Below are 23,040 nucleotides of genomic sequence, written 5' to 3'. Positions count from 1 at the left end.
CACAGACACTCAAAAAACGTTTGTTACTGAACAACCAATCGCGGTAAATTGCTGGGGAGTGGCGTTGTTCTGTAAAAGGTCAATGATTTTTTTTTGTCACGTCAGTGGTCAATTTGATATATTTCCGCAAAAGCCCCTTCGTGTGCTTTCAGTTTCACTGCTCAGATTCTCCTGTTTGACTGATGAAAGCTTCCAAAAATGGAACACCAGCCCCTTGCGAGGTAAGAATCTTACAAATGTACAACAAAATAGTTCTTTGCAACCCTAACTGTTGCTTCTTATTACTTTTTTTCTTCTTTGTCTTTAGCGGCAGTCAAAGTAATAAGTATGGAGTGGCGAACCCATGTTATGCCCCAGCAGCGGCAGGGACTGCAGGTATGACCCAAGACACGATACTAAACCTTATCACTGTTCAGTTATTTGTTTTTTTAAGACGATGGAATCTGGCTTATTGCAGCGAAGCTTCCGGTGGAGTGACGTCATAGCCGTAGTGATTGTTTGTGACGTTGGGCGTCTTCAAGCACACAGCAGATTGTCATAGCGTACGGAGGGTAGAAAACATTTACATTAAAGAAGAGGAAGAAGGTTGTCCAGAGTCTGTAGTGTTACTGAAGGTGTCAAAATGTTTAACATGGAGGGGCAAGGTAAGTGGCTTCTTCACCGCGTGGAATCATGGGAGTATATTCAATTATAGATAATTCATCAAACATGAATGAAATTTCACTTCAGTAACAGAGTTCGTGGCGGTTTGGGTGTTTCAACAAAATTTATCTATGGTTCTTGTTATTCGCAAACATTTGAGAAGACTTGTTGAATCTTAAGGTCTACGTTTAAAAATGTCTCACTGAACTTGTTGTTCTCGTTTTGGTTCCAGCTATGTTGGGTCCACCCACCGCTGAATCCTACGGCCCGAGTGCTCCGCCGGCCACCATGTTTGACAGCATGCCGGGATATGAAGGAACAGTAGCGGGTGGAGGTACTGTCATTCTGCACAATTTCCCATGGCTCAACTTCCTAAATTTTGTAATTCAAAGTTCAATGCAAAAGTTGCCATAAAGATAAGTCCAAATATTGTTTGGTTCGGTGAAGAACAACAGCAATAACAAATACTAGTAATAATAATAAAAAGCTGGAAAATAGCGTTTTAAAATACTTTAATAAAACGGGTTAGATTCTTTTTTTATTGTAACTGTTGCTTAAAAACTGATTGTATTCTGCCATAAATCAGCAAACAACAACAAACAAACAAAAAACAGATTAATGCTGTCATAGTTCAAAGTAGTTGCAATCTTGAAACAATCATTTCCTCCTGTTCCTATCATCTTATACAACATTTGTCATTGTACTTACTTAAAAAAATCAGACCAAAGACAGGGAAAAAAACAACTGGCAGCATCTGATTAATTGATGAGTAACATGGGCCATAAATGCAATGGTCTAAATGGCCTGTATACACACAATTTTAATGGAGAAACGCAAAAGCAATTGTCGTGAAAAAAAAAGCTAGTTGTTACTCAACACGTGTTGCAGATGTATTGGAGCCTTTCACAAAGCACACTTGGGTTTAATGTCAGAAGATCAACTAAGAAATATTCAAATAAAATTCAAATTCAAGAAAACCTTCATAATGACAGTTGGTAACCGAGGATGTTACAACACATTTAAAGATTGGTTTAATAGATATGGTTAACCCTAGAACACTTTTGCTGTATAAAGTTACACCATCACTTTTGCCGGGTAATTTTTACCTGATATAATATACCCAACAAAAAGTACTTGTCACAAAAAAATAGATCAAAACATGACAACACATGATTAATTAAATGTTTTATTTTTTATTTTTCAACTGTGGTATGCACAAGAAAATTAAAAAGACAAACAGGAAGTTCCTAAAAACATGCTCAGAAATTACTGAAAAAATAGGAATTTGAGATATAAGAATATTAAAATGAATGGAAAATATATATTTTTTTAATTAGTTAATTATTGAGCTATTTCAGACCTGATCCAAGCTGTGTCTGGATCAGGTCTGCCCAACCATAAGGAGGCTGTGCACAGATAAATAAGAGTAAAGGACTTTGCCATGTGTTGTAGGGGGATTTTTGCCACCCCCCATGCCTGCTTACCCAGGTCCTCAGCCTACACCTGGACCAGAACAGCCAAATTGGAAGTAATGTCTTTCTTTCAGCTTGTTTTTTAAGCTATTACAAATACCCAATTATAATTATAAAGCATCATAAACAATTATTCAATGTGACATTGACTTTCAGCATCCCATCTATATCTGAAGATACTGCACGGGAGGCCTTCATGCTTTTTGCCTCTAGCAAATGCTGCTACAGCTCTGCTCCTGCAAAAGATGGCGTGATCACCAACATGGAGGCCTTCAATACATATAGGGTAAGAGAATGGAGGCTATAAGTGTGGGCAATAATTAAAGAAAAACTTCATCAAAATTCTGTTCCTTGTATTGTTTTGGCATTTACATCTTTAAATACAAGAATAAATATTTTTGTGTCTGATGTATATTTTATTTCTCTTTCCAGTATCGCCTAGAGACATTTACTGAATCGCGATCTACAGAATGGAGCAATGAACCATACTCTGGTATGCATCTGTAACTGCCTGCATTTATTGCTCATAATCACATTTACAATGTTAGTTTTTGAAATTTTGAAATGGGAAGTTTCAGAGTAAAGAAATGGTTGTGTGCAAAAATCAGTCATAATTGAAACCGGAATTATTTATCTTGCACATCACAAGGAAACTATAAAAAACATTTAGCAATCATAAAAAAATATACTCATTCATAAAAAACACATTATGTATATTTTATGGTGAAAACCCAAAAAATGATTTCATTTAAACCAGCTTGTCTGGGAAACACATATTGTTATAGACTACAGGTCTCAAACTCCCGGCCTCCAGGGGGGTATTCCAGAAAGCACATTTAAACTACCCTGACTTTAACCCTGAAATCTTACCCTTACTCTGGGTATGTCGGTTTCAAAAGGCCGGATATGAGTTATCGTAATCACGCTCGACTTGGTAACCCTCGGTTAATGCGTGTGCATGTCAAGTACATAAAGACATTCTCAATGGATCGCCGATTTCCGGAGTCACCATGGAAACGTGTGGAGAGAAAAAAAGAGAGCCCTATACTTCAGTGAGACGGACTCCTAGATTTTAATGACGGCGTATGAAGATTATACACCCATCAAAAAAATGACACGGCTGCATCATCAGCAAAAGAAAGAGAGAAAAAGAACAGACAAATTAAACGCACGAGTTTCTGATCTTATTTCTGTTTTCGATGTGACGCATATATATATATATATATATATATATATATATATATATATATATATATATATATATACACACACACAAATAACTTATCCAGTTTTGCCCACTTGAATGAAATACTTCTATTGGTAACAAGTAATTGAGTTAAATTTATTTAACCTAACTTTTTACGTCTATCCAATTCAATATTTATTTTTACAACTTAAATTTAGATATTTATCTAAATGTCATATTACTCCAATTAAATCTTTTTCCATCTTAATTTATCGTACTTCTTGAACTCTCATGTGTTTACATGTGTCTATGTTTTAGCCTGTAGATATTCTCATTTTTATAACAATAAAATGAAAGAAACAATATGGAATTGTAGCATGCAATCATCTACCATTACTCCGTCTTTAACATTAAAATGATAGAATGTAGGGGTGTTAAATAAACTCATCATCCTCTCCCTCCCTCTCACTCATGGTGCAGAAAGAATTAAACATCGTAGGACAAAATAACTAGACAATACACAGTAAGACGGCTAAACAACTACCGGTAAAAACATTTGGTCAAAAACCCACACTTAAACCCAAATCCATCTAGACAGGCAAAGGGAATGGTATCCCACAATCCCTTGCAGTGCCGATCTAACAGCAGCATGAGCATGATTCAGTCTGGTGCAAACTTTTTTTATTTAATGTTATATTTTCAATAATATTGAATTTATATAATTCAAAATGAGCAAACAAAGAAAAATCTAAATCAAACTAACATTTGGTGTTTCTACTTTTTGTCTTCAAAGTAGCATCAATTCTTATTGGTACATTTGCACAAAGTTTAGGACAACAATGTTTTCTCTAGTAGTTTACTAGTACTGGGTCAATCCTTATGGCAGCCTAACAAGGTGTTTTATTTGGACCAGGCCAAACAGTGGATGCCTATGCACAGCCACCTCCGGGGCCTTGGGATATTCCTGCAAACTTACCCAGTTTATTTGTGGAAGGGAGGCAGTGCATCAAAGTTCCATACACGTCATCTGTGAAGGTAAGCCATAAGAAAATATTATAACATAGTTGCATCTTTGCATCTTACATTAGTAGGTTTTTTGTATTTTATTTTTATTTTTTTAAACAAAAACTGATCATCAGAACTGCCACAGCTGCGTGGGAATGGGGAGAAAACCTTGCAAAGACTGTGTTGGAGCTGGTAACGTAAGTATTTTCCAGAGGATGAAAAGGTTCCGCTCTGCTTCAATCAAGAAGCAAATGAATGGAATTGTTCTTTCTGTCAGAAACTCTGTTGGGTGTGCAATGGATCTGGATTCCGCATTGGAGATGACAGATGTTACCACTGCAATGGCAGAGGCAGAGAGACGTACGCAGTCAACACCTTTAGATTTATAACAAAGCGAAAATGGAAACCAGTTTAAAATACAACAGTGTGCACAATTTTGAACTTGCTAAGTTTCCAAATGTTTTTCCTTACAGTTGCAATGACTGTAATGGGCAAGGATCCAGGATGTGTGAGATTTGCAATGGAAAACAGCAGCTTCTTGTCTTCATCAACCTCACTGTGAAATGGTTGGAACAGCTGTGAAGCAGCAATCTATACTGTATATTTAGAAGAGAAATCTTTATAATAATCTTATTCGGTTAACATTTATTTTCCTTCTATTATTGATTATGTTTTTGTATTTCCTTGCAGGACTAACAACACTGATGATTATGTTGTGGAACAGCGCAGTGGACTTCAGATGGAAAATCTTCGTGAAGTGTCTGGCAAGGAGCTTTTCAAAGACTCCCAACCCATGGTAACAGTGCTTTTAAACTGTCTTTTTAGAATACAATCTGGTCATAAATGGTGTTTTTTATGCAAGTAAACAATCATTACATTTTTAAAATAATCTTTTACTTGAGTTGGAAGTTTTGTTTTGTTTTTATCAGTTCTGTATTTTTTTGCTTAAGTAAATGTACATTTTAAGAAGTGACCGTTGCTTATGTTATGCTTGTGACTGACTGTTTCAGGTGTACCCTGTGATGGGCTTTCCAGATCCCACTGTGGTACAGGCTTCCCAGCGTCTTGTCAGTGAACACCAGGGAAAATATTTTAAGACATCTCGCGTTTTGCGGCAGGTGTTTATTTATTTATTTTGGTATAATTGGATTCATTCAAAATCTCCTCAATTAAATCCATTCAAAATAACCTTATTTTCTTTTCAGCGCCAAACCATCGAGCTGATCCCTGTCACAAAAGTCACCTACACATGGAAAGGGGAATCCCACATTTATTTTGTTTATGGAAATGAGTTCAAAGTCAGTGCGGATAATTATCCTGCTACCTGTTGTTGCTCTGTAATGTAATTGTGGGAGCAGATGATGAGCTCTGTTTTAGCAATCAAAGCCACAGGATGTGTGGGTCAGTAAAACTGACTGAAATCACTTACCCATATATAAGTTGGAAATTACGGTGGAAATCAAAGCATAAAGGGAAAATATGGGACAAATGGAGGAAAAAAATGAGACTTTTATCAATTTAACCTTTTGACTAAATCAATCTCCAATTATGATTTTAATAATTATTATATTTCAATAATTATTATATTTGAATAATTACACATTAAATGCATTTGTATTTTATGTTGACTATATTTTTCATAAAAAATGCTAATAAACGAGTTTTATTTTTTCGAATGATGTCATTAACAATGGACGGTCGCAGTTGAATGACGTCAAGAACGTGTTCGCCATAATGATAATAAACCGTGAACAGAAAGCTGTAAAATAAGCGAATTAAGGGACGCCGGTAAAATTGTAATCAATGTATTATAATTCTTCAAACAGCAGCTAAATTGGGACTTATTTTGGTAGGTCGATTTTTTGTTTATATCGAGGATATCAAGCAGGAACTTGGAGGAGCAAGGTAAAGTTAGCGCTCTGGCTAACCACTAGGTAGGTTCATCTGTGATGCTTTTACTTGTACTAAGCCCACTTGTGTTTTGAAATACGAGTTCTTTTATTAATGTAAATGACATTAAAACATCTGACCATGATGTTTTTCAATTCCCGAAATTTGTGAGCAATTGTACGTTACAAATGTAGAGTTTTAAGAGACAATTGTGTCTAGCTAGCGCTTTAGGCTAGCTCAGCTGCCGTGTGAAGCAACTGTATTTGCTAAGCAAACAACAAAGCAAACAACAACGCATGAAGCACGGCACTTTCGTGTTGCTCAGGACAGCTAAAGAAACAAAGTAATGTCTTTAAAAACGTTTAAATGAATAACTTATACTTCAATTCTGACTAAATGACAATTCTAAAAAGATTAATAAGCAATTAACTTCGGGTCAACTTTGACAGTTGCATTCCCGTGAGGAACTCACACGTGCAGACAGTCGGTTATGAAGCAGTGAAGCGGAAATGTTTGTTTCCCCCAAGTCTTTGTGTCTGGCGCTTTTTTTGTGATACAAAATCAAATATTAACTGGATTTTTGATAAAACATTTGGAGGAGATAATTAAAAAACACGACTTGCATTATTATGGCGATTAACAGTCAACACTAGCTGTCGAAATAAAATATCAAAACGATTCGCTATTTAAATAAAACAACGACGGGTGGAAGCAGTAAAAAGATGACCAGAAAAAGCAACCCTTTTTTCGACTTGCTTACTAGGTTTAATTCTTGCCGAAAACAGTAAGTGCTGAACAAATCGCTACAAAAAATCATTAGAGTGAGTTTAAAAAAAGCTACCAGTAGAGAATTAAAAAAGGACGAATTTTCTTGTAATTATTAACCCTTGTGTTATCCTAAGGACTTTACCATTGGGAGTGGGGTCATCTAGACCCACTAGACAGTGCTCTGACTGAACCTTTTTTCTTCAATGACTTGTGATCTTCACTGGTGTCCACGGATTACATGAAATCTTTCCACCTCTATCCACCTTTGTCATGGTAGGGAGAACACGTCAAAGTAAGGGTGGGGTCATCTAAGATAGCACAAGGGTTAACCATGCCTTCAACAAGAAATATTACAAAAAGTACTACATGGGTTAATAAAAAAACCAGGTAGTTGAGGTCATATAGGGACGTGTCTGGTTGTTTATTTACCAGCAGGCAAAAAAGTTACATGAGTTTATCGGTTCCTGTTTTCTGCGTGATTCGTTTACACCAAAACAAGTCTTCAGTGCACCCGACCTTAGTGGATTATGTGACCCCCCCCCCCCCTTTTTTTTTAAAGCTCCAAAATTGACACTTTGAGCCCAATAGTTAGCTAAAGATTTGCCCTCATTTTCACTGGTAAACTTTAACACGAATGAAAATACCGTAGTTTTTGGTGTTTTTAACATTATGTGGCATTTTTTTCATTAAGAAACAAATAAGCTTAAAAATGTGTTTCCGAGTATGAAACTAAAACTGTCCTAAAAAGTGACTCAGGTTTTTTGTATTTTTGTGTGTGTTAAGTAAAACATGGCATCATCATAATTAAAAGACCACTAGGAATGTCTCTAAAATGGAATGAAAGATGATCGGAGAGGGTCTTTGAGTCTTTAACCGTTTTGTTCTGAGTATTTCCAGTTGCACCTGTGAAAAGTCACCATACTTCCTCAGAGGCAGTTCCTCACACAAAGTTTATAAGTGTTGAATGGAATTTCAGCCTACTGTTTTAATGTTCATCTCGTTGGATGTTTAATTGACTTTATTCAGCCTGTTAAGATAAATAGTTATATTTGTCACCAGTTCTTGGAGGGCGCAAAAAAATCTGTTATCAGTGCAATACTTGTCTGATTTCATGCTCCTACCCGTTTGTTAATTTAAATAAAGGGGTGCACTTTTTGTTCTTCAGGCCCTTCTAGGCATCACAATGGCGTCAGCACCCGCCAGTGTGGACTCAAAAGCGGAGCTGACTGCTCTGCTGGAGCAGTGGGAAAGGGAACAGCACGGCAGCACACAAGACCTGGTTAACCTTCTTACAAAGTAAGTGCGTCTCTGATTTTTTGTGTTTTATGATGTTAAAGGTGATGTTAAATCTCTTGATGTGCGGTAACTTTCAGAATATCTGAGCTTGTTGAAAAGGAGACAGAGGAGTACCACAAAGCAGACCCCGACCCGTTTGATGATCGGCATCCTGGTATGGAGAAGAGAAAAATACAAACAATTGCTCAAATACAAGTTTAAAGTTTCTTCTATGTTTTTGTATTTTTCCCTTTTGACCACCAGGGAGAGCTGATCCTGAATGTATGTTAGGGCATCTACTGAAGATCCTGTTCAAGAATGATGACTTCATGAACACTGTAAGAATGGATGAGCAAATGTATTCTTTTTTTCTTGTAAAAGTTAAAGCATATTCTATAGTCTACTCAGAAGATCATTTTAAAACGTCTGTATTTTAGTTGGTGAACAACTATGTGATGACGAGCAGGGAATTCCCCCTCAATGCAGCAGCTTGCCGTCTGCTGCAGAACATCATGCCTGGATTAGAGACAGCTGTGGTTTTTCAAGAAAAGGTTTGTTGTCTCTGACTTCATTGCCAATGTGTTTCTTTTTTTTTTTTTTAAACTTACTTCAAAATGACTTTCAGTACTGAGGACACCTGCACAGGATAAAAGATTTTACTCAGTATTTTACTGAATTGCTAACACTCGAGCTGTGTCCGAATTCCTTCACTACTCTCTACTTAGTGGACTATATAGTGCGTTTGCTTTTTTCTAGAGCTGTCCGAATCTAAAATTTCAAAATCCATTGCCCTATAAATTTCCCAGAAGTCTGTGAAAATCTAGTGTGCATCAACGGTCACAAGATTGGCAAATATACACCACAATGTATTGCGTTTGAACAATTTTTTCTTTTTAAAAAAGCTATCCAAGTTTTTCAGAACACAGAAGATTAATGAATAGTCTTTGTTAAGTAATAATAATAACAATGGATTGGAATTATTTTCGTGCCCATTATTCATTCACTCCTCATTTATACTTGGTGATGGTAATCTACCGATGTAGCCACAGCTGCCCTGGGGCAGACTGACAATGTTCGGACTTATCAGGTTTTTTTGGGAAAGCAGTGCTGTAATTGGCAATAAAAAAAAAAGAAGTGAGAATGGTGTCTGTCTGCATTGGTTTTAAAATCCAGGATACTAAATAGTCCTGCACTATATAGTTTTAGTAGTGAGGGGCGTAGTCAAGAAAATTTGGACATAGCCTTGGAGTTGGTGCAGGAACATTGTTTAGCATTAATGCACACTGCTTATGTGTTTGAATAATGTATATGAGTTGCCTCATATTTGCTTTTATGCATTCCAACATTATTCTAATTTACAGATACTGAAAAGCAGGTTAATGCTTTAATTATTCTGTGAAGTGATGGAATAGTAAATTTTCACACACTTTGATGTATTGTTAAAATTATACTACTTAGACTATAACTATTATACTTGTGAATCTTGTACTTAGTAAAATATCATTAGCTAAAGCAAGTATAGTAGCTTTTGTTTTTTCATTAGTTTTTTTTTTTGCCTATGTAGGTAATTTCAAAATTAATAGCAAGAAAGATTAAATCTTCAATTATTGCTTCTTGTCTTTCCTGCAACACCATGTTTTGATGTAAAAGTAAATCTATGTTACTGTGACATTTCTTTCCTATTTAAAGGGTTGCTTTTTTATCAAATGTTTTTATTTGGTCAAGCATCAAATTAATTAACACATCCCCCCGTTAAATTAGGCTTTATAATCTCGTAATTGAAGTGTTCTGCTTTTACAAATTTGTCTTGTCAGGAGGGAATAGTGGAACGGCTGTTTAAGTGGGCTCAAGAGGCCGAGCAGCCTCTCAGAATTTATGCCACAGGATTGTTGGCAGGTGCCATGGAGAACCAGGACATTGCTGCCAACTACAGAGAGGAGAACTCTGTTTTGGTCAGTAAAGACTTTTTATATCTTGTATTAATTCCTAAAAAAGTGTAAAATGTCACATATATGAGTGTATATTCCTAATATTTTTTTTGTTTTCTTAAATTCTTTTTATCGGAAAGGTTCCTTTGATGCTGCATCGTTTGCGTGAGCTTCAAGATAAAGATGCCGAGAACAAGAGGGAAATCAAGCGAATTAGCCCAAGGAAGAGTCTAAGTGCACCTTTGTTACCTTTAGACGAGGAAACTGTTGACCGAAGCTTTGAAGAGAAGCCCTTCACACCAAGTAGAAATGGAGCTGACAAGCAGGGGATGGGACCAGAGGAAGATCGGGAAATTTCTTTTTCGCCCAACGAGCCTGAGAACGAGCTTTCATTCCATCTCAACTCTCCTCACAAGACGAGCAGCCGCGTCAACTCAGCCGTTAAAACCATGATGAAGCCCATGTCCGCCTCAGGTTTATCGACGCACCCAGGTTTGCCTGACGGTAGCAGTTACCTGAAAAGAAGGACTGAAAGGGAGACTGCAAGGACGTCAAAGCAGAAGCATAGTTTCTCTTTGCCTGAGCCAGAGAGGAGCTTCAGTGAGCTTTCAAACAGCAGCTGGTCTGAGATGAGTCCCTGGGTGATCGGCAACAACTATCATCTGTACCCTTTAACCCCCGAGATCGAGCAGAGGCTTATCCTGCAATATCTTACTCCTTTGGGGGAGTATCAGGAGGTTGGTCTCCTTCCATCAGCCTGTACAAATCTTCAAACTGCTTTGAAACTGTCTAATTAATTATTAGTACTTAGCTGTGGCCAAGTACTTGACCCTAGATTTACAAACCTACCAGTAGGTGTCACTGTTGCACTGGAATTGCAGAAATAATTGAGGCTGTTGATTAAGATGGACTCTGGCACGATTTAGAATACATTTTTTTAAAGTTGTTTTGAATGACTGATGTAGGTCATTTTAGGTTATATGTTAGAGGAAGTAAAGCTAATCATTTTGTGCATTGAATATAGAGACAATTTTTGACAAATGGGCATTTAAAGGTTTTTTGAAGTACTGAAACCTTTTTTAACATGCATTTCCTTCTCACTCTTCAAAAAACAGCTGCTGGCAGTGTTTATGCAGATGGGTGCTTGTGAACTACTCATGCACTATATGGATTTAAAGCAGACCAATGATGTACAGCTAACATTTGAAGCTCTCAAGGTAAACTTTCCTTTCAGCATTTGACTATTATAAGTTGGAGGCAAAAGCAAACGCCTAAAGTTTGTGTTTTTTGCTTCCTTCTCTCGCAGTATCTGGCCTCACTGCTTTTGCATAAAAAGTTTGCAGCCGAGTTTGTTGCTAATGGTGGAGTTCAGAAGTTGCTGGAAATTCCCAGGCCTTCAATGGCTGCTACTGGAGTCTCACTGTGCCTTTATTATCTAGCCTACAACCAAGATGCCATGGAAAGGGTACAAAGACCTACAAAAATAAATGAGTTATTTCACCACGCTGATTTTATTTTTTCAGATTCATATGTCTGCAGACAATTTAATGAAATCATTTCTTTAAAAGACTTTTTTTCCTTCACGAATTTCAGCATAACTCTTTTCTTCCTGTGTCTCCTCCTGTCCAGGTGTGCATGCTGCCCCACTCCATCCTGTCAGATGTGGTTGCTTACACACTCTGGTTGCTGGAATGCTCACATGCTTCCGGCTGCTGCCACGCAACCATGTTCTTCTCCATCTCGTTTTCTTTCCGTGCTGTTCTGGAGCTTTTTGACAGACAGGATGGACTCCGGCGGCTAGTAAATCTGGTAAGACTTGCCAGTCTGCTGTGTTACTCTGTAAACCTGACCATCTGTTTCACCGGTTGGAGACCCTCTTAAACTGAACCGTCAATGCAGTTGCTGGTTCTAACTTAACAGATGGTTAGCGTCTTGATGTTTGACTTGACTCCACTATTTTCAGATTAGCACACTGGAGATCCTGAACCCTGAGGACCAGGGAGCGCTTCTGAGCGATGACGAGATTTTTTCCAGCAGGCAGACGGCCAAGCACACCTGCATGGCTCTGCGCAGGTACTTTGAAGCCCATCTGGCAATAAAGGTGGAACAGGTGAAGCAATCGCTGCAGCGCACCGAGGGCGGTGCCCCCATTCACTCACAGCCGTACTACAAGGTAAACCGAGGACGGAGAACGATTTGAAACCACTGAGCATTTTATGATAAAGATAATTTTAAGTAGCTACTTACTTTGAGCTGCATTTGGTCCAAAATCTCTTTGTTTTCCTGTAGTAAGACTTTGCTTTCTTGTGTTACCTGTCAGGCGGTCAGCTACAGTCGTGAGCAGGTGGTAGAAATGATGGAATTTCTGATAGAGTACGGTCCTCTTCGACTGTACTGGGAACCAGCTGAGGTCTTTCACAAGCTCTCATGTGTCCAGCTACTTCTTCAACTTATCTCCATTGCTTGTGAATGGAGGACCTATTATGGCAGGTAACAACAGGGCAGCCATTCTCTAAAATCTATTCATTTTCTTGTGTTTTTCTCTTGTACCGTTCAAAACCTTCTAAATCTGCACTTTAGTGAGTTCAGATGTAGTTCAGCAGGGATGACACTGAATGTTCTGTTTGTTCCCTCAGGAGCGATACAGTTCGTTATGCCCTTGACATCCTGAGCATCCTCACAGTTGTTCCAAAAACCCAAATATTGCTGTGTGAATCTATTGCTGTGCTGGACGACGGAGGAGCCACAGTTTCCACAGTGGGTAAGATGAAATGTTCTTATGCTGATAAGTTTTTACAGTCTCATTCTGCTTGTGTATACATTTGGTAAATTGGTTCCTTTTATCTCATAAAACATCTGTAACTGTTGCTTGGGTGTGTTGGCTTTTAAAGTCACTCACTAAAATCTGGATTTTAACATAATAAAATTCAGCAGATTTGTATTGTGATTTATTCATGTGTGCTTCCTATCGATTGTGCGGTGTTGAGCAGAAAAGTCCTATTTTATTCTTGAGGCTTTCTCTCGTCTTCTTTTTCCGTCAGGGATGAGTATAGTCCTGGCTGTAGCAGAGGGAGAGATCTTTGTGAATGATGCAGAAATTCAGAAGTCCGCCCTGCAAGTTATCATCAATTGTGTTTGCGCGCCGGACAAACGCATGTGCAGCATCGGCAAGTTCATTGCCGGGACCCCCCGCCGTCGCCTCCCACAGCAGAGCAAATCCAGTGAGAATGTGCTCACTAAGATGTGGAATGTGGTGCAGTCCAACAATGGCATCAAGGTAGACCTGACTTTTACTTTTTAACCACCCATGTGAAGTTTCTTCTTTATACCTTTTCTTTATAGTTTTAGATTTTTTATTGTTTCCAACAACTACATTTACTAAGTTTTTGTACCTACAGACAGATTCTACTTTGTCTGGCAGTGGTGATTTGGAGGTTCTTTACCTGATGCACTTAAAAAACCATTATTAGCTTTAAATTGCCTCACAAACGCACGTATCCATGCAGTGAACGAAACCATTATACATATACATTTTCGAGGATGCATTTTAGATAATCCGAGGCTGATTGTTGTACAGAGTTCCCTCGTTATAGCAATTTCCAGTTTTTGTTGTTTTTTTTCTGTGTAATTTTTTATTTTTAAGTCTTAGTGTCAGAAGGATTAATCACTGCAAATTAAGGCAAGGAAAATTAAGACTCGAGTGTTTAAAAAAAAAATTTCACGCGATGATCAGTCCTTAGAAGATTAAACAGATGACCTTCTTTGATAGTTTTTAGCAGATCTTTTGGTCCATATTCTCATGTTGCTGTAATTTCTTTGACATATGGATACTCTTGTCTTTTTCCAGGTTTTGCTCTCGCTGTTGACGGTGAAGATGCCCATCACAGATGCTGATCAGATCCGAGCTTTGGCCTGCAAAGCTCTGGTGGGCCTGTCGCGCTCCACCTCTGTCAGACAGATCATCAGCAAGCTGCCTCTGTTCAGCAGCGGACACATTCAGCAGCTTATGAAGGAGCCTGTGCTGCAGGATAAACGCAGCGAACATGTGAAGTTCTGCAAGTTTGCAGCAGAGTTGATTGAAAGGATCTCTGGGAAACCGCTGCTTATTGGGACAGATGTGTCCCTGGCTTGGCTGCAGAGAGCAAGCGTTGTGGCTCAGTCCAGAATCACCTTCCCAGAGAAAGAACTGCTGCTGCTTATCAGAAACCACCTTCTGGCTAAAGGCCTTCATGATACAGCAACCGCACTCACCAAAGAAGCAGATCTCCCCATGACATGTCTGTCACATACTTCTCATTCAACCTCTGCTTTCCCATCTGTGGCCCCTCCGCCGCCTGCTTCACCTGTTGCCACAATACCCCGTGCCCCACGGCTTGCCAGTGGCGTTGGGGCAAGACTTGGGAACCACCCCTCACACACTCCCATCCAGGCATCCAGTCATCCTCAAAGCCGCCCCTCCACGTCCCAGCCGGTTGTGTGCTCTTCTAATGTTCTTCCCTCCACATCTGCCTCACATTGTAACAGCAGCTCTCCGCTGATTGGACGCATCATTTTCTCCCGTGAGCGGCAAACAACGTGCGGTACGATGAGCTGCAAGAAAGCCAGAGTGCTGCGGCAGAAGTCCGATCATGGTGCTTTCAGCCAGAGTCCAGCGATGAAGAAGCAGTTTGACCGCCACCTGCCCTCCCCGCCTGCTTTAGACAGTATTATCACAGAGTACCTCCGGGAACAGCACGCACGCTGTAAAAACCCAGTTGCTACCTGCCCACCTTTTTCTCTTTTCACCCCCCACCAATGTCCCGAGCCCAAGCAGAGACGCCAAGCCCCCACCAATTTCACCTCAAGACACACGCGGAGAGTGATTTATCCAAAATACGGAGGCGTAGATGGAGGATGCTTTGACAGACACCTCATTTTTAGCAGGTTTGCAGCTTTAATACCAACTGTCAGTTTGTTTCCATAGTCATCCTCTAAAAGTCTTTCCGAATTCTCCCCTTTGTTTGCCAGGTTCCGTCCCATCTCTGTGTTCAGGGAAGCAGACGAGGATGAGAGCGGATTCATGTGTTGTGCCTTTTCAGCTCGTGAACGGTTTCTGATGCTGGGGACGTGTACAGGGCAGCTCAAGCTCTACAATGTGTTTACAGGCCAGGAGGAAGCCAGCTACAGCTGTCACAGTTCAGCTATCACGCACCTGGAGCCGTCACGGGTCAGTACCAGAAGCATGGCGGATGGTGTCATGCCTTTGTAATTATGTAGAGGTATGATGATGATGACCAGAGGAATCTTGTGACAGTAGGAAACAAATGAAATAGAAATGGACATGGACTGTGTTTTTATTGTTTGGTAAAAAAACAGTCTTCTTGAAATTACTGTTGCATTGTTCCCTTGCTATATTGTGGTTCACCTTTCGCAGTCTCACCGATGTTTTTTTTTTTCAAGCACAACCTTGCTTCCTTTTCTTAACAGTACACTTCCTGCCTCCTGATTGGCTGTTGACACTGTTAATCCATCTTCTCCATGCTGCCTCTCCTGTACAGAATTTATTCCGCTTGCCAGAGTTGCATAAATCTTTGTGATCAGATCTTTGTTCTCATTCTCTAGTACTGGACTTATTTTTCTAGGTTTGAACTTTAAGAGTTTAAATGAGAGAAAAGTGTAAAAAACTTCATGCCAGTCTGACTAAAGTCTATAAATTGTGCATTGAGGGCTTTTACAGCCTTCAAAACATCTGTAATCAGATTTCACCTATTGCAGTTTATTGCAGGTTATTTATGGAACAGAAATGAGGGAACAATGTATAATAATTACTTCATAGTGCTTTTTAGGCAGAAATGCAAACAAATATCCATAAATAAGAATGTGCTTTTTAACAGGCAGCTTTTATCCACTAATAATATTTTGAACAAGAAAACATTTTTATATTGAATGATTTCAGGTTACCCTAATACATTGAAAATGCAGATTTTCCAAATATAAATAATGGACGTTTACTTTTAGGGAATTCAAAATGATTTTAAAATATTTACCTGTTTCCAATATTTTTATAATTGTTTCTTTTTAGGATGGTTCTCTCCTCTTGACATCAGCCTCTTGGAGTTATCCTTTGTCTGCACTGTGGGGAATGAAATCGGTGTTCATCATGAAGTGAGTGGTGTTTTCATCAACCTGACACACTAACCAGCTTTAAACCAGAATCAGAATCCGCTTTATTGGCCAAGTACAGTGCATATACAAGGAATTTGGCTTCTGTGTCTTGTGCTCCTGGCAAACCAAGCAAGAAGGTATATAAGAAAGTGTAAAGGGGTAAAGGCAAAAAAGGATAAATAATAAAAAAAGTAATATGAATATACGGCTGTGGGATTCTCATTTGGTAGTACCAATATATTGACTTTGCTTAACAAAACTCATAGAAAATGTCAGGGCCGCTGCTGCAATCTGTGAATAAAACCCAGGAATACTACAGTTTCTTCATCCAGTAAAAGCTTAGAATTCTCTGCTTCACAAGTTTTTAATGTTTTAAAAAGGCTGACAGGAATGTTGTTTGTGTGTGTGTTTTGTTTTTAGGCATTCCTTCCTTGGGGACCATTATGTGGAGTTCAGTAAGCTTTCCCAAGATCGTGTCATTGGAACAAAGGAACATGTAGCACGTGTATGTATAATTGAGCATTTCTTTCTTTTTATTAATTTCTAGAAGAATGTATACAATTGCAGACAATATTGCAGTGTAAAAAGGTGAACATTTCTTTCTTTTCTGTGCCAGATTTATGACATCCAGACCGGACAGGTCACTCTTACTCTCAACAACCCAGACCTGGCTAACAACTACAAGAAAAACTGCGCTACTTTTAACCCAACAGACGACCTGGTGCTGAACGACGGAGTGCTTTGGGATGTGCGCACAGCTCAGGCCATTCACAAGTTTGACAAGTTCAACATGAATATCAGCGGCGTGTTTCACCCCAATGGCTTGGAGGTCATCATAAACACTGAGATTGTATCCTTTACTTTGAAATATATTAAAATTTTCAGGCTTTGGAAAGATAAACGAGTAATAATTATCCATTTTAAACATGAAAGACTATGATATTGCATTTTTTACAAAATAAGTTTACACATAATACCCGTATTTTCCGGACTATAAGTCGCTGCGGAGTATAAGTCACATCAGCCCAAAAATGCATTATAAATTAGAAAAAAATAAAGATAAGTCGCACTGGAGTCGCATTTTGACGGAAAATTTATTTGACAAAATCTGAGACCAAGATACAATAACTTTCACAACCTCATATGACACAATCATAGCAGACTGTTTATCTCATAATTTCACAGTAATTCTTTCTCATACTTATTTATTTATTCCTTTCATGAAGCATCATTGGCTAACTAATACTCTGTTCTCATCCTGTATTTGTAGAAACAGTTGTCAATTCTATTGCATTTCTGAATCTATGAAATCATTGGAAAATAGATTATGTCCTTAGCCTTCAAGATCTTACTGTAAAAAAAGTTTGCTGATTCTCTGAGTCACTTAACATCCTCTTAACACTTAACATACCTCATACATCAAATTGAGCCAGGAACATCATCTCTGTTCCTCACAAATGAACATAACAGGAGGGTTAACAATGTATTTATTTCAATTTATTTCTAATATAAGTCGCTGCGGAGTATAAGTCGCACCCCTTGCCAAACTGTGAAAAAAAGGGGCGACTTATAGCGGAAAATACGGTAGATGTTTTTTAGACAGCAAAAATGCACAGAAGTCCTAAATTGAGGCGGTAAATGAAACTGTTTTTCTTTCACTTGAACCAGAATCGGCTGTAACATTACTGGTAAATGTGTGGCTTGCAAATTAAAATGTCAACAAAGGCTGGGAAAAAAAAAGAATATTATGCCACTTAACTGCCAGTTTTAGTGGGATCTGCGCACCTTCCACCTCCTCCACACCGTTCCTGCTCTGGACCAGTGCAGAATAGTTTTCAACAACAGCGGGACTGTCATCTATGGAGGCAAGTATACAAATCACCAGGGGATCGATTCAACACGTCCGTCCCACAAACTGTCAGGCCTGTTTACAGGAGAAGAGATCTAAATAACTCCAGTTTTGGAAAATCTGACATCACAACACAAAGAAAAAGACACTTGATATTAGCATTTCTAATTCATTTGGTTTTTGATTTGCCTTATGCAATGACAATTAAAAGTTATTCCAAAGTTGTTTTAAAATGTATAATTGCATGTATTTTGTAAAACAGATGGTCAATTTAAAATAATTTTCTTTTTAAATTAATGGTTACGGTAAATGTATTCTGCTGTTATTTGAAAAAGAAAGTTTGTCACTTCTATTTTTCAGTTGAATTTCTTTTAGAAATGCTTTAGAAAGTAAATTAAATTCAGCACGTCAGAAAACAAAAATGTGTCTTTTCAGTTGAATTTTCTGCCAATAATAATAGTAATAATAATATTAATAATAAATTATTTAGCAGATGGGGCAGAAAAGCTTCAGCTGCTTTGTTTTCTAACCTTGTCTGTCATTGTGTCTGTTTGTAGCTATGCTGCAAGCTGATGATGAAGATGAAATGATGGAAATGCAGATGAAAAGTCCATTTGGCTCATCGTTTAGGACCTTTAATGCTACAGACTACAAACCCATTGGTAAGATTTTCTAAAGAAGCTGATCATGATGTTTATGTGACTTTGATTTAAAAAGACTTGAATTTCTCAGGAAAGTGACACATCATTTGTTTTTGCAGCCACTATAGATGTGAAGAGGAACATATTTGACCTCTGCACAGATACAAAAGACTGCTATCTGGCTGTGATTGAGGTAAATTCTATATTTTGAAAGAATCTTTTTGGCTTGCCTAAGTTTCCAAAAATAAGCTATGTTATTGTCTTTTCAATAGAACCAAGACTCTGTCAACACTGACACTGTGTGTCGCCTCTATGAAGTCGGCCGGCAGCGACTTGCAGAAGAAGAGGAGGAGGATGAGGAAGATCAGGTTAAACTTTTTTTTTTTCATAAAATCTGAACTGAGAAGCAGATCTTATACCTGCACTTTATGACTGAAACTTTAGTTTTGTTTTTTGTGTTGCAGGAGGATGATGACCAAGACGAAGACGATGACGATGATGACGATTCTGATGATGACGTTGATACGGATCCTCTCATTGCTGAGCTGGAAAACGAGAATGGAGGAGAGGATGATGACGATGACGGCAATGAAGCATTATCTCCATCCGATGAGGAAGTCGCACGCCTTCTTGAAGACGATGGAGACGTCGAGGAGGACGATGACGAGGATGAGGATGAAGAGGACGATGATAATGAAGAGGATGACTCTGACAATGACGATGCAGACCTGGAAGGTGACAATGGTGAGTATAAGTGAGCAGTCTACACATTTCTATAAGTAGTTTTTACAAGTTGCTGGAAGAACTCAGTTTTATTGACTCAAACAGAATTTTCTGTACTTGAGCGTGAATTACATATTTTCTATAAAGTAAACCACAACCTTTGATAACTTATATTATTAGGGCCACTGTCTTTCATCTAATCAGTGGTGCTCATCAATGCATTAATGAAATGAACTGCCAGTTTTCTTTTGCTATTTGTATCACAGCAAAAGAATAAAAAAGAACAGTTTGAATGATCTGGCATAGATTTGACCTTAAACTCAACCACCTGATTGCTTCCACACAGCTGATTGTGGGGAATAATCGAGTCCTTCAGGAATGTTTTTCATAGAGCTCCCTGAGGTGGATGTGCATTTATTTTCTGCTGCACTTTCAAAAAGGTTTTCATTTGGGAGTCATTCCTTTGTGTTTGGGTGCCTGTTATGGTGCCACATGATTCCAAAGTGGTAACTGCTGTTTAATTTTTAAGACTTGCAATTCAATTCATATTTGTCAGACACTTTGCCAAATAAAGAGAATTAATTTAAAAGCTACATAAACAGTTTTATTTCATATTCCTTCAGTAATAACACATTTTTTCCCAGTCAGAAAAACATGTTTCAAAATCTTTAGAGTAAAGCCTCATTGTTGCCTGTTTAACTTATTTTAAGAACAGTTTTAAAAAAAAACGTTAACCTAACCTTAAGCTTCCTCCAAAAAAAGGGTTTTGCTTTTTGAGTGACTATCTTCTATTTTTAAAAATAAAATTTGAATATTTCAGAAGTAAGTTTAAGAATAAAGACGCAAGTAAACCAAAGACCTGTATGAAAATAAAAAACGAATTAGAAAGCCTTCACGTTTGCTCTTCTAGTGTGATGCTCTGACCAAATGTTTGTTGTTTAATATCCAAATCTCCATTTGATCTGCTGCACCAACAGACAGCTCGGACAACTCCGATCTGGAGGATGACATCATCTTATCCCTAAATGAGTGAAGATACCCCCATCGTCCAGGACTGTGGGGTCCATGGAAAACCACAGTTTATTTGTCTTGATAATCTACAAAAGTCTCAAACACAGATGATCCTTGGTAGGAAAGAGCAGAGAAGAACATGGAGACATGGCATTGGGCAAAAATGATTGTAAAGTATATAACTTTCTATTAAAAATTGGTTTGATGTGTTTAAAAAGGCCACTATGTAGATGTAGTGAAAAAAGGTTTTAGAAGTTCTCACTTTATTGGCTTTTTAAAAAGCCAGTTTGTTTCAAATTGATTCATTCTCTCCATCTTTGAAGACACAAAGTATGGTTCTTCTCAACTGACTTTTCCTTTTTAATTCTCTACCCATCCTGACTGAAGGACAACATGTGAGTTGCAAGGCAAGTAGTTTGTCTGGGAAAAAATAAATAAAAAAAACAGCCCAACAACATCCGTGAATTAGGCAGCTGTAGGGATCTTAACACACGGGGCTCTTGATTGCCAAAGAGCCACTCAGCAGTTCCAATAATAGATGTTGTCTCCTGATTTTGTTATGTAAACAGAAGAATTGGATCAAGCTGTCACTCCAGCGAGTGCAGACATTGTAACAACACCAGTGACACAAGTTCACAGCCGTCCAGCAGGCAGCGGATGTCTTTAGCTCCTTACAATCTTATGGTTGAGCTCACAAAGTGATCCGACTTCCATGGATGCTCGCAGGGTTGGAAAAATGCAGGGTTTTGTGTGCTTGGAACCAGCACAGGTCCAGTTATTTAAATAAAGTTCAGAAAACTTTGTTTTATTTCTCAAATCTCATTGGTTATTGAAGTGAGTGGTTAATTAGCGGACTGATGGTTAAACCGTTTCAATTCTTGGAATATTGAGAAACTGTGATTAACGCTGCAAAAATATGCTGTGTGTGAATTTTTTTTTCTTTTTCTTTTTCCCCCCTGACATGTTGGATACTGTCATTTTTGAAAAAGCAAAGGCTTAGCACACGCACACTTTAACGCAGTGCAACATGGTATACTTTTTTGGTTCTCTTGTTTCTAGGATTTACTTTTCCCTTTTGGAGACCTTTGAGTTTCTCAACACATTTACTGTACAGGTTGTATGTATCTAAAGTATTTTTACTATAAATAAAACGGAACAATTTGTGCTTTGACTCCTGTGCTTTTTTTTGAAGAAGAGTGACCCATGTTTGCAGACAAATGTTAAATCTGTTTTTTAAGAGGAACAGTTCAAATACAGCAAAAGTTAAACACATTTTCTTATTATACAGTGTGATGTGATGATGCAACAAGGGGAGGCCAATTTATTTATACTATTATGCAATAAAGTTCCTTAGGCTTTTTCCATTGTGAATTTTAAAGACAAAACAAAAACAGATCATTTGAATGAATTAGTGCAAATCTAATGTTTGAAGGAGCATAGGGATAATTTCTACAATGGAATAGATGGTACCTGTTTATCAACATTGGACTCAGGTGATTCAAAAAGCTTTCAAAAATTCAAATTATACTCTGACATTGACATTGGTTTAACTAACTTGCTTTATTCCTATACATTTTAGTTCATAAATCCATCTTTTTTCCCCTCAAAAAATACAGTGCATTTATTTGCCTTGACAGTTGGATCACAAATGTTTTTTAACAACTTGGTTTTATTTTGAAAGTTAGTTTCACCCACATTTGCTGCATACTTTTATCATATAAATAAAAACCAACAATTTGAAAACAAAATGTTGATATTTGTACATGTTATATATATATATATAAAGCAAGTTATGTTTTTAATATAGTCATCTGCAAATAAAAAGCGGCACAGAATGTGATCTCTGACACTTTCTAGATTGAGTTTGTCTAAAGTAAGCTGTAACTGCTAAATCATAAATTCCCAAACATAATTCAACATTTTGTAAAGTTCAATATGTAACCCCTCTTCCACTGCATCCAACAGTTCCTCAAGGTTTCCAAGATGGTGGTGCACATTGTTGCAGCAGCCTGATGGTTGTATAGTTGGTGTTCTGTTTGAAGCATTTTTTATATATTTTTTATGTAGTATTTATTGTTTTTAGTAGTACATATTTACCATGGGTTGTTTTAAAGGTGTGAGTATTGCACTGACCAGGACTTTCAATTTCATTGTATCTGTGATCAATGACATAAAATGAAAACAGTCATGTCATCAGCAAACAAGATACAAGTAATAGAAAAAAACAATATTAGGAAAATAAAGTATTATTGCAGTAAAAAATAGACCCAGCACTGACCCTTGTGGAACTTTGTAATTGTTTTTTTAAACAAAATAAACTTTTTTTTACCATTTGCAGAAGTCATAGATATTGAAGTAAAAATTGGTTTTAAATCTGAAGCCATCCTTGTCCATTCTGTACTGCCCTGCTGTAACAAGAATGCATTTCTAGGCTCAAAGTATGTGGTGTCTGTGAGAGAAAGAGAACCGACTGTTCTTCATATTGTTAATTCACTCCAGTGGCACC

General features: G+C 37.9%; 2 protein-coding genes across 3 annotated transcripts; both read left to right on the top strand.

Annotated features, from left to right (window-relative positions):
* Positions 1–5,981, top strand: LOC101165553 (protein SSUH2 homolog). Of its 2 annotated transcripts, XM_011477234.3 has the most exons (13): positions 1–221; positions 308–375; positions 875–976; positions 2,095–2,170; positions 2,271–2,400; positions 2,547–2,607; positions 4,214–4,335; positions 4,440–4,502; positions 4,583–4,665; positions 4,779–4,871; positions 4,996–5,101; positions 5,316–5,423; positions 5,511–5,981. In XM_011477234.3, exons 1-13 carry the CDS (start codon positions 199–201, stop codon positions 5,649–5,651), a joined length of 1,176 nt encoding a protein of 391 aa, XP_011475536.1. In that variant the 5' UTR covers positions 1–198; the 3' UTR covers positions 5,652–5,981. The 2 variants fall into 2 exon arrangements, with proteins under 2 accessions (XP_011475536.1, XP_004070564.1); XM_004070516.4 differs by lacking the exons at positions 1–221; positions 308–375 and adding an exon at positions 469–644.
* Positions 5,982–6,003: 22 nt separating this feature from the next.
* On the top strand, positions 6,004–21,705 carry dcaf1 (DDB1 and CUL4 associated factor 1). Its single transcript, XM_011477235.3, has 25 exons — positions 6,004–6,239; positions 8,129–8,259; positions 8,337–8,413; positions 8,503–8,576; positions 8,676–8,789; positions 10,053–10,190; positions 10,307–10,903; positions 11,282–11,383; positions 11,473–11,631; positions 11,796–11,975; positions 12,130–12,339; positions 12,487–12,656; positions 12,803–12,927; positions 13,208–13,443; positions 14,014–15,089; positions 15,174–15,372; positions 16,228–16,310; positions 16,731–16,815; positions 16,927–17,160; positions 18,082–18,175; positions 18,717–18,821; positions 18,920–18,993; positions 19,073–19,168; positions 19,265–19,544; positions 20,501–21,705. The coding sequence occupies exons 2-25, from the start codon at positions 8,147–8,149 to the stop codon at positions 20,554–20,556; spliced, it is 4,677 nt and encodes a 1,558-aa protein (XP_011475537.2). The 5' UTR covers positions 6,004–6,239; positions 8,129–8,146; the 3' UTR covers positions 20,557–21,705.
* The last annotated feature ends 1,335 nt before the right edge of the window (positions 21,706–23,040 follow it).

The sequence above is a fragment of the Oryzias latipes genome, chromosome 7 (genome assembly GCF_002234675.1).
Source record: "Oryzias latipes chromosome 7, ASM223467v1".
NCBI lineage: Eukaryota > Metazoa > Chordata > Actinopteri > Beloniformes > Adrianichthyidae > Oryzias > Oryzias latipes.
This window is presented reverse-complemented; position numbering and strand designations above follow the sequence as displayed.

What these genes read in the sequence shown, in the direction of transcription:
- LOC101165553 (XM_011477234.3), top strand. Translation starts at nt 199, where the DNA reads ATGGAACACCAGCCCCTTGCGAG. An exon ending in CATACACGTCATCTGTGAAG is followed by an intron (nt 4,336 to 4,439) that starts GTAAGCCATAAG and finishes ACTGATCATCAG; the next exon opens with AACTGCCACAGCTGCGTGGG. An exon ending in ATCAACCTCACTGTGAAATG is followed by an intron (nt 4,872 to 4,995) that starts GTTGGAACAGCT and finishes ATTTCCTTGCAG; the next exon opens with GACTAACAACACTGATGATT.
- dcaf1 (XM_011477235.3), top strand. Translation starts at nt 8,147, where the DNA reads ATGGCGTCAGCACCCGCCAGTGTGGACTCAAAAGCGGAGCTGACTGCT. An exon ending in ACCAAGATGCCATGGAAAGG is followed by an intron (nt 11,632 to 11,795) that starts GTACAAAGACCT and finishes CCTCCTGTCCAG; the next exon opens with GTGTGCATGCTGCCCCACTC. An exon ending in TCCGGCGGCTAGTAAATCTG is followed by an intron (nt 11,976 to 12,129) that starts GTAAGACTTGCC and finishes CACTATTTTCAG; the next exon opens with ATTAGCACACTGGAGATCCT.